The sequence below is a fragment of the Thamnophis sirtalis genome, unplaced genomic scaffold (genome assembly GCF_051295495.1).
Source record: "Thamnophis sirtalis isolate CommonGarterSnake01/CBP01778 unplaced genomic scaffold, rThaSir2_p1.2 scaffold_7, whole genome shotgun sequence".
NCBI classification, from domain to species: Eukaryota; Metazoa; Chordata; class Lepidosauria; order Squamata; family Natricidae; genus Thamnophis; species Thamnophis sirtalis.
This window is the reverse complement of record NW_028261387.1, coordinates 21,053,617-21,067,401: the sequence shown is the minus strand read 5'-3', so window position 1 is coordinate 21,067,401 and position 13,785 is coordinate 21,053,617. Positions and strand designations below refer to the sequence as shown.

The 13,785-nt window shown below is 39.8% G+C and overlaps 1 protein-coding gene across 2 annotated transcripts; it reads right to left on the bottom strand.

Moving 5' to 3' along the window:
* Positions 1-674: 674 nt before the first annotated feature.
* On the bottom strand, positions 675-13,773 carry CRYZ (crystallin zeta). Of its 2 annotated transcripts, none has more exons than XM_087719458.1 (9): positions 13,641-13,773; positions 9,357-9,473; positions 8,676-8,828; positions 7,558-7,721; positions 6,143-6,194; positions 3,904-4,053; positions 2,007-2,108; positions 1,829-1,924; positions 675-1,028 (listed from the first exon to the last, which is right to left on the bottom strand). In XM_087719458.1, the coding sequence occupies exons 2-9, from the start codon at positions 9,465-9,467 to the stop codon at positions 864-866; spliced, it is 993 nt and encodes a 330-aa protein (XP_087575584.1). In that variant the 5' UTR covers positions 9,468-9,473; positions 13,641-13,773; the 3' UTR covers positions 675-863. The 2 variants fall into 2 exon arrangements, with proteins under 2 accessions (XP_087575584.1, XP_087575585.1); XM_087719459.1 differs by having other exon boundaries at positions 13,629-13,761.
* Positions 13,774-13,785: the final 12 nt, after the last annotated feature.

The following is a 13,785-nucleotide window of genomic DNA, read 5'->3' as shown; positions in this document are numbered from 1 at the left end:
TGGCATTCAATAAATTATGTCTTGAAGTTGACTTATTTGAGCTATATGGCTATGATATACTAAATAGTATAGTTCTAAGTTCTTTACAGTTGTACAGAAATACATATAACACACAAGCCTAAAACTAGTTTTGGCTACTAGTAGTAGTCAAACTACTACTTTTGTATTATATCTGTGGTGGCGCAATGGTTGCAAGCTAACTCTGCCAACTGCCAGGAATTTGATCCTGACAAGTTCAAGGTTGACTCCGCTTTCTATCCTTCCGAGATCAGTAAAATGAAGACCCAGATTGTTGGGGGCAATATGCTGACTCTGCAAACCACTTAGAGAGGGCTGTAAAGTACTTTAGGGCAGTATTCAATCTACACCTCTCCAGCTTGCATTAAAAAACAGAAATTGGATGGTCTGGAATTTTGTTGTCATTACTGCTAGACATATGGTACCCTAACAGAGGATACAACTAATGAATTCCATTCTGTAACATAATAAAACAAATAATTTATTAGTTATATCTTTGTTGCTTGTTTGTTTCTGAGTGAACATGGTTCTGTGATCTGTAAATCTCAGAAGATATGCATTCTGAGATTTCTGTATCGGCCCAAATATGTTCATGAAGATAGACTAGCAAAGCACGATTCAGAAGTATGGCCCAAATTACAAGGATCCATAAAGACTTTCCAAAGGGCAAAAATCATTTAATCGTGTGAAATCTGATACAAACATTTAAATTTGTTGTGCAAATTCATACCAGTTGTATGTGTTATATTTTACTTCCGCATCATGTTTTGTATATTTCAAATGCATTGCATAAAGATTGCAATTTACATTTATATGATTACTGCAGAAGAATTTAACAACATGAATTAACAAGTAAGAAGCACCATCTTCCCCAAAGCCCCTTGGCTGTGGATTATGTCTTTATGAGCCTCTGCCACTTTCTCCAGTGGGTATTCGGGACCCACTGCTGGTTTCAGCCATCCAGCTTCAGTCCCTGCGAGAATTGCCATTGCACATTCGTGCATCTCTTCCTAAACAAAGAACATTTAAAATTAAGCATTTAAAAAGGACATTACCTTTATGATTTGACACTGCAGGAAATATCAGTATTAATCTACTTTGTCCCACTGAAGCCTTAAAAAACCAAGATCTAGCCATTCCCAGGCTCCTGGACAGGAAGTAAATGTAAAGTTTCCCCCAAATGGAAATGGTAACACTATGTAGCTAAATCAGTGTTCCCTTTCCTTGGCCATTTGAAGATATGTGGACTTCAGCTTCCAGAATTCCTCAGTAAGGCTGTCTGGGGAACTCTGGGAGTTGAAATCCACATATCCTCAAGTGATCATGTTTGGAAAACACTGGGGAAAATGAATGACACAACAGAACAGAAGCTTGGAGGTTAAAGAAACTTCCAAAATTCTCCATAGGGAAGCAATCCAGAGGTGGGTTCCTATTGGTTTGGACCAGTTCAGATGAGTAGGTAGTAACTCAACCTGTCACGCCCCCGAACTAGTTCTATCGGTGGCGGTGCCATCTTAATTTTTGGTTCTATGCATGTGCAGAACAATCTTCATTGTAAATATTTAATTTTTCCCCTCTTCTAACGTGTGCATGCGCAGACCTTTTTAGTTGCAAATGCACACATGCGCAGAGCATGCGTTTGGCATGTGTGTGAGTGAAGCTAGCATGCACATGCAAAAAAATTTGCACGCTGAACCAGCAGTAATGCTGGTAGCAACCCACCCCTGAAGCAATCATCTGAGATTGTGTAACCAAAAAGAGAAACAGCTCAGCTTAACCTATTATCATGCCACATCATTTTAGTTTTTACCTTAGAGGCAGAAAATAAAGTAATTCCTATGATGCTTGATTCATTTCCCATTGTATCCCTGGGGTTTATCTCAATTGGGCCACGACTTCCAACAATCTACCGCAGAGAGAAATGAAAATTATAAAACAGAACACTTTATGGTAAAGCCACTAATTGAAAAATAGAACTGCTTGCTCACCATCACTCTTCCTCCTCTTGACAACAGTTGTAAGTCATTTGCAAGGTTGACATTGGCTAGCATCTCTATTATCACATCTATGCCTTGTGCACCAGAGATTTTCTACAAAACAAATAAATCAGTTGCACATTGAAATCATGAAAGATTGGCAGATTTAGTTCACTCCTAAATTGTTATGGTCCTTTTGTGGAGTCCTTGGTCCAATAGTGTCCCTCTCTTGGAATTGTTATTTTCTACAACCTACTTTTAAAAATCAAAATATATAAAGTATTATTGCATTTATTCTTATGCTAAGGAAGGGTTAAACACATTTTAAACAGGGTATCAGATGTTGTGTTGTTTTTAACTTGTTTTATTTTATTTTTATTTTCTTTTATTTTCTTCCTTTCCCCTTTCTGTAAGCCGCCCGGAGTCCTCCGGGATTGGGTGGCCTATAAATAAAATTAACCTAACCTAACCTTAGGAAGGAACTCTAGGGAAAATAGACAATAACTGGGTCCTTAATACCAATAAGACCAAGGAGCTTATAGTGGACTATACTGTAGAAGGAATAGATCAGACATCCAGCCCTTGCTTATCAATGGAGACCAAGTGGAGCAAGTGGCCAGTTTCTGGGTGTTATCATCCTGGGGCGCTCACATTGCAGCACTGGTCAAATGGTCCCAGCAGAGGGTTATACTACTTGAGACTTCTCAGGAAACAACAACTCAATGAAAAACTGCTGGTGACCTTTTACCGCTGCACCATAGAGAGTATTTTAACTTACTGCACCTGTGTATGGTTTGCTAATTGCACAGTGGCAGATAGGACAGCATTCCAGAAGGTTAACATCATTGCATAGAGGATAATTGGTTATCCTCTCCCTTCTTTGGAAGACCTTTATAGCTCCCGCTGCCTTAAGAAAGTTCAAAACATTCTTAAAGATTCACCGCACCCTTTTTTTTGGAACAGGATAATAAAAACAAGGGCAAATAGGCTGAAAAACAGCTTCTATCCCAGGGCAGTAACTATATTGAATTCTACTGTATAGTGCAATATTAATGCAATACTGGGTTTTCAATTCAATTGTATAGAATGTGAAAGATCTGTGTTTGTGTTTTATTTTTATAGTTATATAAAGATGAAGATGCCATTCAGTTTCATTGTATGAGTGACAATAAAGTAAACTACACTAAACTAAACTAAACAAATGGAGATGTTAAGCTCCAGCTTCAAACAGACACAAATGGTCATTATAATTCACATCTTCTGTCTTGCATTGCTCAGGTAGATGCCCTATTTGGTTCATTCCTATTACCACCCAACAATAAGACTGAGAGGATGATGGTTTCTCACCTCACAAATCTTTATTTTTACGGCGGTATTAACTTTTGCCTAAAAAGAATCAAAAAAACTGTTCTACCCTTGCTACTAAAAGTAGGGAATGATCTAAACTCGAAGAATGAGAGAAAGTTAGCATCTAAAAATGTTGCCACCAACAATCCAAAGCAAATAATATATATTTATTCAAGATAGGATAAATAAAATGAATGCATACCTTTAAGTTTACAATTGTAACTATAATCTTAATTCAATGTAATTATAATTGAATTGGGTGACTTGGGGCCAATCACTCTTTCTCTCAGCCCAACCCACCTCCCAGGGTTGTTGTGGGGAAAACAGGAGGCAGATTGGGTATGTTCACCACTTGAGTTATTTACATAAATAATAAAGGTGGAATATAAAATAAATGAATAAATAAATTAAAAAATAAACTCCACAAAATTCAACAACACACAGAAAGCAGAGTCGGACTGCAGTCCAAACTGGCTTACCTAGAAGCTGATTCCCCTAAAGCTAAAATGGAACTTACTTTGAAAAGTTACAGATAGGATACCCGAGAGCATTCTCAAATCACCTTAATCTCAGCCAAGTAATCACTCTTCCTGTGATTAAATACTCTGCAAGCGCCGTTTTTTAAAACTAGGTTCATCCCATTCTCTGTCCCAGCTGTGCCCCAAACCTTCAAACCATAAGCTCTTGCTAATTGGCATGCTGCTATTCCAACCTAAGAAACAGAGAGGAAAAACAGCAGATAATGATAAGAAGTAGTAAAGTTCCCTGCATAATATTATCATCACAATCATCATATTGAATGAAGAGACTTTCAATAACACAGCACTGACTCCTTATTACTACAGTTGTTGCAGTGTTCAGTGTGTTCACCTTTATTTGATACCATCTGCATGAGACAATCTACTCTTTCTCTTAACAATAGTTCAAACATCATCCCTGAAACAAAAGGAGGCAAATGAATAATTAATTCAGCCATCAGGGTATACGATTATACTTTTTCAGGTAGCATGTAAAATCTATCCGCTCAATTACCACTGGAGTGCAACCATTCCCTCTTCAAATTTCCAAGATATCAACTTTAAACTACCCCTTTATAGAATTATTCAAACCAAGGGTTTCCAATTTGGGGTACCTGTACCCCCAGGGGGTTTAAGATGGAATTTCAGGGGTTGCAACAAAGAGCGACTTCTGTCAGTGACAAGTCACAAATCACAATAACTTTTATAGTGAGTGCTAACATTAATCAAACATCTCCTAGGAGTGTGGGGAAGAGAACAGGTTGGGAACCATTGCTCTTAAGCAGTGCAGAAACCCCATAACTTTTCCATTAAGGGAGACGCATTTTCAAGCAACACATTGCCAATTGTCATGGGCCCTTTTTAATGCTTAGAAAGTTGCTACCAAAGGACCTCTTGGTTGCAACCCTTAATCCATTATGGAGGTACTACAGGATATATATTTTGTCTACTGTATGTGAAATGCACTAGGAGTAACCTGTCCAGTTGTGACCGATTCTAGAGGGCAGTGCTCATCTCCGTTTCTTAGCCTAGGGAGCCAACATTGTCCACAGATACTTCCCTGGTCATGTGGCCAGCTTGCTATTCCCTTGAGGTGCACGGAACACTATTACCTTCTCACCAAAGTGGTACGTATATACAGGTAGTCCTTAACTTATGACCACAATTGAGACCAAAGTGTATGTTGCTAAGTGAGAAATTCGTTAAGTGAGTTAGGGAAAAATCATAAAGTGAAAAATCACTTTATGATTTTTCTTGACACATTTGTTAAGTGAATCACTGCAGTTGCTAAATTAGTAACACAGTTGATAGGTGAGTCTAGTTTCCTCATGGACTTCGCTTGTCACAAGGTTGCAAAAGGGGAATCACACATGGATAGGCTGATGGGGGTTTGCAGGGGTTCAGGAGAATCTAGCTAAGATTCTGTGCAGTTCAAAGAACCCCCAAATCCCATTCCTGGTTTGCCCTGCCCCCCCCCCTCCCAGGAGTCCCCACGTGGCCCATTTATATGCAGGTAACTGCAGGGCGCGCACGGAGTCTCAGGGAGGTCAAAAAACGGGCCTACTGGAAGTTCGGGAAGGCCAGAAACGGGCCTATTTCCAGCCTCCAGAGCCTGGGGAGGCCATTTTCGCCCTCTCTGAGGCTCGATGAAAGCCTCCAGAACCCGGGAACCATGGTGCAGGAGGCCAATTAGGCCATGCCCATGCCCACGCCCACCCAGCAACCAGGCAGAGAACCCCTTGCTAAAATTTCTGAAGCCCACCCCTGGAATCCTGTGACCCCAGGACACTGCAACCATCATAAATGTGAGTCAGTTGTCAAGCACCATGGGGATACTGCAACGGTCATAAGTGTGAAAAATGGTTGTAAGTCATTTTTTCAGTGTCGCTGTAACTTTGAATGGTCACTAAGGAGACTGTTGTAATTCAAGGACGACCTGTATCTACTCACATTTGCCTGCTTTCAAACTGCTAGGTGAGCAGGAGCTGGGGCAAGGACTGGAGCTTACACGTTGCACAGTGCTTAGGTCTCAAACCTGGTCTGTCAGCTCTCTAGCTGACAAGCTTAGAGTCTTTAAACAATGAGCCCTCATTTAATATTTCTTATGCCTTTTGTGTAGTGTTGCTTACCCGGAAAAGGGGATATCAAATCCCTGAAGAACAAAATAATTTCTCCCAATAAATACTGTATGTATCTACCAATTTATTTCTTTCCTTAAACGGCCACCAGTTCACAAAAGTGCAATTCTGGGTGGCATATAGCAATAAAAACAGAATTGCTTACTCCTCCACTTGCTCCATGGACTAGCACAGTTTCTCCTGCTTTGGCAGAGCCTCTGAAAAAAACATAATAAATATTTTGAACATAACGATGTGACAGTTTTACATTATGCAGACCTCAAGTTTACATAGCCAGCAAAAAAAATAATATTATCCATTGAAAATTATGTTTAGTGGTCTCTTGATAATTAAATTGGGATCAATTCCAGATATTTTTAATTAAAAAATCCTTTGTGGCAATAAATATAGAAATTCCTCATTTGCCAACAGCAAGTGGGACCGACAACCTGGTTATTAAGCAAAGCAGTCACTAAGTAAAATTGTGAATGTGCTTATGATCTTACTTCACTTTTCCTTCACTTTATATACCTGCAAAGTAATAAATGCACATACTGGTCACAAAGTTAACTTTTTCATCACTAAGATAATTGTAAATGGAAGATGATATAGTCCAGTGATAGCTAATCTTTTTGTTACACAGTGCCAAAAACTGTGCGCATGGGCTATCACACGCACATGCGTGCCCACCCACCTGCGCATGCACAAGTGACCCCCTACCTACGCATGCAGAAGTGATCCTCCCTCTACCGCACATGTGTGAGTAACCCCTGGGGGGGGGATTTTCACCTTCCCCAGGCTCTGGAGGCTTTTCTGAATCCTGGGGAGGGCGAAAACGACCTCCCCTGGCCTCCAGGGGGCGTGGAAGCCATTTTTCATCCTTCCTAGGCTTCAGGAAAGCCTCCAGTGCCTGGGGAGAGTGAAAAACAGGCCCAACGGGCCAACCGGAAGTTTGTTCCTGAACTTCCGGTTGGGCCGTTGGGCCTATTTTTCAAACTCTATATTCTCCGAAGGCTTTTCTGAAGCCTGAAAGGGGCGAAAACAGCCTCCCTTGGCCCTCCGGAAGGTTGAAAATCAGCTGGCCTGCCCACGCATGCGCGCCGGAGCTGACAACTGCCAAAGGCTGCCATGCCAGCAAATATGGCTCCGTGTGCACACATGCCATAGGTTCACCATCACAGATATAGTCCATCCCCTTTGAAGGGCACGCATGTGGAAAATGCTGAAGTCTATTATAAAATATGTAGATTTACAAAATATGTGCCCCTGTGTGTGTCTGTGTACCTATTTATCTAGTCACTTACATAATGCCAGTGTAGACTCTTGTCATACAATGAACCAACAATCAGAGACATGCTTGCTTGTAGTACTGCTGACAAAATGATATTGAATGAATGCCTCTAGCAATCTCTGTGAAGATTTCTTTTTATGGCTCATAGAGGAAAAAGGCACACCAAGTCATTAAATACTTACAATTTGAATTCAAGAAGACTTAACAGGAGTACATTTGGAAAATCAGAAAAGGGGAGAGGGCAGTGTGACTTAAGAGTTTAGAAAGAATTGAAGGAAGTACCACCTTACTTTTGGAAGAGGGCTCGAAAAGCCGTAAAGTATGGAATTCCAATGGCAGCACCTTGCTTGAAGTCCAGTTTATCAGACAAAGGGTAAGTTTTGTCAACGGATGCAACCGTGTATTCAGCATAGCCACCAGAAATAGTGCCCAGGGTAAAAACCCGGTCACCTTTCTAACAGGAGCAAACAAATACAGATAGATTAATCCAAGTTTTTTTTTGGGGGGGGGGGGGTTGTCTCTGCTTTTTTGCAAATTCTGCACAAAACAAAAGAATGGAAATCTGAACAAAATATTGTTAGAAGAGAAGTAAGAGGTGAACAAAAATGCATAAAATAACAACAAAATGACTACCGGGAAAGAAATGATGAACTGAAACCACAGCTCTTCTAAAACCAGAGCTCTACATAATTCCTCTCTGGACAAATTAAAAGGGATTTTACATAAATCAAAAGAATGACCTGGATAACTTTCCTATATTGGATTTAGACACTTGTTAAAGTTTTGAAGAATTTTGTGAGAAAGGACAAAAGAAAAAAAATGGGGGTAAAAAAAAAGTCTAGTTCTAAGACACTATTTGGAGACTTTCCTGCCACCCAGGCGTAGAGATCGATTGATAAAGGGAAGAAATAAAAAGTTGGTTTATTTGATCCAAGTTAAAACTGACCTGTTGTTATCTCTGATAACTCTTAATGGACTTTTGCTGACCGAAACTGAACAACAAGGCTTTAAGGATTTTTTTACAGGTAAGAGATGAGATATGGGAAGGAGAGATTTGTTGTATTTTAAAAGAAGATGATAAGTTAATAAAATGGTTTGTGATGAAAGGGGAAGTCATTTCTTTATGTATTTCTTTTCCTTTTATTACTATATATTATTTTTCTTTCCTTTTTATTTTTTTCTATTTTTCTTTTCTGTACTTTCTATTTTTCTTTGTTATTGTATTTTTGAAATGTGTATTGATTTTTGATTATAATGTTTAAATTACTATAAACATGTCAGCAAAATGACAGAAGTGGGATCCAATGAGGGATGGGATCTGTATCAAATCCAGAAAGCCCAGATAAGAATTTATTTCCCAGGCCTAAAAATTAAGAGAAAGGAAGTGAGCAACTAGCAACCCCAGTACCTTAAAAGCAGTCACATGTTCTCCAACTTCTTCTACCACTCCAGCTACATCTGTACCTGGTGTATATGGTAAAGATGGTTTCCATTTATAAGCTCCAGAACGAATATAGGTGTCTACTGGGTTAATCCCACATGCATGAACTTTGATGAGAACCTGAAGGAGAAAAAAATATGTCTCCCAACCTAGTTCGAAAGGAAGGGGGATACTTTTCTAAGTGTGTAACCTCGCAATCTCAAATTTCTCAGATCAGAGATAAATTTGCAGTCATCCTTGATTTGGCTCCCTTCAGAAGCCATTAAATCATAATTTTCAGCATCTACATGGATGTGTAAGACATGAGCAAGATGACTTGGAGAAATGTCCTCTCACCCCCCCAGAATCATTAATCAACCTATTTCCTTGCTGACTTCTTACTACTTGTGAATCCACATACATATCCACCTCAACTGTTGACGAAATAGTGCAGGAATATGTTCCAGATCATTGATGTCAATTTCAATTATCCAAATACAAATGCTGGGTTCCAATTAAGGCACAACTGCAATCATTTTCACCATTTTATTTTCCGAAATGAAATTATTTGTATCAAGTTTTATTCAAGCTCATTTTGCATTATCTATCCCGTGTTTAAGAGTAGCAACAGTAGCAAAAGCAGCCAAGATTGCATATTCTTTATTTTACCTGGTTTTCTTTTGGAACCGGCACTAACGTATCTAGCTGCAGTTTGAGCACTTCAGGCCCACCAAATTCAAACACTTTTATGGCTCTCATCAAATTTTTTCCTGTTGTCATGACAACCTGAAAATGCAGAGATATAAAAACTACAGTATCTGAATATCTGCTGCCTTTTGCACTTCAAAGGGAATCAAATCACTTGCTCTTCACCTGAATTTAAGCCAATGGTTCTCTATCCATTTCTTCCTGTTCTATTTTATATCTCCCATCTAATTTTTATCCCTAAAAGGATAAAATTCCAACCACAATGTGAAGAAATCTTGAATCAAACATAGCAAAATATATATAAACAAATATATCACATTTTCTGAATGATTTACTGCATTGCAAAGTTAACAGGATTTTGCAAAGGAACAGAGTCCTAGATTATGACTGGTGAGTGTCTACTCAACCATGAAACTCCCAAGGAGATTACTACACAGTCCGACCTGCCTTACAGAAGTGTGAAAATAACCAGAAGGGAAATACAACATGTGTTACCTTGAGCTTCTGACCTCCTGGAAGAGTAGAATCAAAATACAACACAGACATCAAAGATTCTGATGCCAATAAAATCTCAGGGAAGGCAAAATCAACAAACATTCAAATCAGGACATCAGTATCTTTGATCTGATATGCAAATAATTGGCACTTTTTTCTTCCCCTTTGGGGTAAAGAAAACAAAGGCATACCTGGAGTCTAATAATACTTGTCATAACATAGCTTGATTACTATACAGTTCTGCTCAAATTCCATCCAAATGTTCATCTACAGAGAGAAATCTTTCTTCCTCTTTAGGCAAACAGCTAACAGTGCTTGGCAAATGAACACATAAATAGTAACATAGGGCCTTGCAGTGTTTTAGATTCAATCTCTAAAAACTGATTTGAGGTACATGGGAATATGAACCTAGTACACGCATAAAGCAGCTTTACTTTTTCTTGACATTGTATGACTGCAGATTGATATTTACACCTCAGAGTACCAATTGCAGAAATTCTTGGTTTGCACAAACTGAATATTGCAAATTGAATTCACTTGCTCATATTTTGTTGCATCATATCATTTATACCCGTGATGGCGAACCTGTGGCACACAGAGGCATTGCTTAGGGCATGCAAGGCGTTGCCCTGTCAGCTCCGCCAACTGATTTCGGCCTTCATTTTCAACCGTTTTGTGTTTCCCAAACTTCCGGTTTGTTCATTTTTCTCTCTCTGAAGGCTTTGGGAAAACCTCCTGAAGGCTCCGGAGGGTGAAAAACAGCCCTACAGGCAATCTGAAAGTTCCGGAACGGTTTCCGACCTCCTGAGAGCCTGCGGTGTGGGTGGTGGTGGTGGCGTTTTCGCCCTCCCTCCCAAGGCTCCTAGAAAGCCTCTGGAGCCTGAGGAGGGTGAAAAATGGGTCCACTGTGCCATCGGGTGCCAAAAGGAGGGGGGAGGGGTCATGCACCCATGTGCGGAGGGACCCACGCCGATGCGCGAGGGTCACACATACACATGTGGAGGTCACACACACATGCATGGGGGGAGGGCACACACGCACATGACACACACACCCCCGTGCTCCCCCTGCTTTTGGCACACAATGGCAAAAAGTTTGCCATAACCATTTAGTCATGTCCAACTCTTGCCAACTTGATAGATTAGTGCTCTCCATGCTATCCTGTCAAGCACAGCTTCTTTCAGTTGTTGGAATGTTTATCTTTGTAATTGATGAAAGAAATGTCCTTCTGGGTTCGGCTCCAAGTGGGGAAAAAGATACTGGAGACATGGAGGCTGCTTGGGAAGATGGTTTATTGGTGGACAGGACCACATGGCTTGAGTCCTGAACAGAAAAGGTGATCACATGCTTCAATGTTGGTGGAGAAGAAGAGAAAGGCTGAGGAAGGGGCTTGCTAGGCTTTTTATAACCTGTTCAGTCCCACCTCTGTTTCCTGTTCCTGTGTAAGAAATGTATTCTGATTGGTTGTCAGACTCCCACGGGGCCATGCAGGGGCAACTCTCTGGGCTGTGTTTTGAATCCAGGTTTGGTTGAGTTCTCAGATGCCATGTGGTCAGTTGGGGCCAATATTATCATGCTTTCCTGTAAGTGGAGTGGAGAAGTCTTTATTATGTAAAATGGACTACCTTGGCCTTCTTAATGGCCCATTAACTAAGTGGGGATGGGCAGGAAGCTACAGGCAGCTATTCTGTCTTTTAAAACATGTTTCTTTCTTTTCACATCCAGAGAAATATTCAGCCTTTTCAATATTTCCTAGGATATTTCATTTTTCTGGGAGAGGGCTGGGTGATAACTTCCTACAATCAGTTTTCATAACATCAGTGTGTCAGTGTGTCCTTTGCTTGTCCCTTCTTTTTTCCACTAACCATTCCTAGCATCATTGGTTAATAAAACAAGAGTGATCTATAGGAGTTGTCTATTACACTCTTAGAAAAAAAGAATGTTGTCCATTAAAAGAGTATTCAGTACATTTAATCAAAGCAAATTACATTTTTTGCCATTGCTGACACAATCAACAAATTTTAATAGATACTATTTTTTTGTAAAATAAATGCACAAGAATAAAAATGTTTATTTCAAAATAAAGTTTTATAATATAATTAAATAATGTAGTACTGTTGATAATTCATAGAATCTTTGTGCTTCTGGCATGAAAAGGAAACATAGATAGAAAATGATTTGCAAGGACAGTAATTATTCAAAATCCTAAACATGTAACATATTGGTCATCAGTCTTTGAATTTCTGTGTTGTCCTTCTTTATCTCTGAACTATTTGAACTGCCATGAAGTTAACAGGACTACAGAATTCTTGGGTCAAATCAGCCATCAAATATGCTTTTAAAGATTGCACAGGAATGTGCAAACATGATCCCTTCTGTTTTGGAAGAGATCACATCTATATTGGCTAGTGCAAGCTTCCAATGCTAGTAAACTGGTTTTAAATTATTTGTCTCTTGTACTGCATGAGCATTTGTCCAAAAATTGTTGAAATGGAACCTATTCCAAAATAAGATTTCAGGAATTGCATCCCTATCCCTATTCTCTTTTCTAGGACTACCAAATCCACACTTACTAGAAATCCGGATGCCCACATGATGGCAGCAAAGATTTAGTTTTGACATTTCTCTGCTACCATACGGTGGATACCTGCTTTTCCTCATAACAGATCTAGCAGTCCCTTTTAAAGTCAGAATTTAAATAAAGTGGTACTGTGGTACTACTCAGTGAAGATTTCTTTTTACTTAAGCAACCACCATTAAAAACTGCAATTTTTCTGGATCATTTATGGAGTTTTATTCAGGCAGTCATGCCTTTTTTAAATTAGGGGTGTTTTTTAAAAGACTGTGAGCTGCTTAGAGACTTTCTGGAATTGGGTGGTCTGAAAATCCTATTTTAAAAAAGGAAATATTATATTTCAATCCTGTTATAATCCAAAAACAAAATAAGACTTAGTTCTGATGTGAACATTTCCCCCTGCAGTTTATTGATCTGGAATGTTTACCACAAAACCTCTCAGATTCATTGCTATTACACAATATGAATGACTGCCCTTTGGCCAAGGACAGGTGGTCTCCTGATGTTTGCAGGACTGCAACTCCAGTCAGCTCAACTGATAACAACAATTTAAACAACTAAAAAAAACCAACCACCCTGGTTTCCCAGCTATACTAAACAGCCATCTGTTCCAGCCTTCTGTTGTCTAATAGAAGCCTATTGTACATCCTCACGTGTGGGATGAGGATAGTGAAGCCTCTCTTGATTTCAGCTTCTGGTGACTTAATGGATATCTCCATATACTTTTCTGGGTACAGTAAAAAAAAAAAGAAAAAAAAAAGGATGTTGTTGCCTCTTTTCGGGGTTTTGCTGACTTCTCCCTCCAATCCAGGGTAGCCTGGTGAAAAACTCAAAGTGATCTAGTGGTTTAAGACTAGTGGTTTTCCACCCTGAGCAACTTTATGCTTGGACTTCAACTCCCAGAATTCTAAGGCCAGCGACGCTGGCTGTAGAATTCTGGGAGTTGAAGTCCACACATCTTAAAGCTGCAAGGATGAAAAACACTAGATTAAAGGGCGTTAGAATGGCATCAGAAACACCCGGATTCTATTTCACCCTCAGCCATAGAGACATCTATCAGCACCACCCATTTCAAAGATTGGCCCGGGGAGAAACAGGAAGAGGAAGCAGTAGGTGCTCAGTCAGAGAAGTGGGGGCTACAAATCGAAGGTATATTTTTGTACCTCTCGACTCACCGTCGCCTTGTGTCCTTGAGCAAGCCGAGAAGTCTCCGCGCGTGGTCTTCGCCTCTATGAAAATACAGAGGGAGGGTGAAGTCCGAAAAGAATTTATATTTATTTGATCAGAAGGGGTCATCGGGCGTTTACTTCCGAGGGCTCG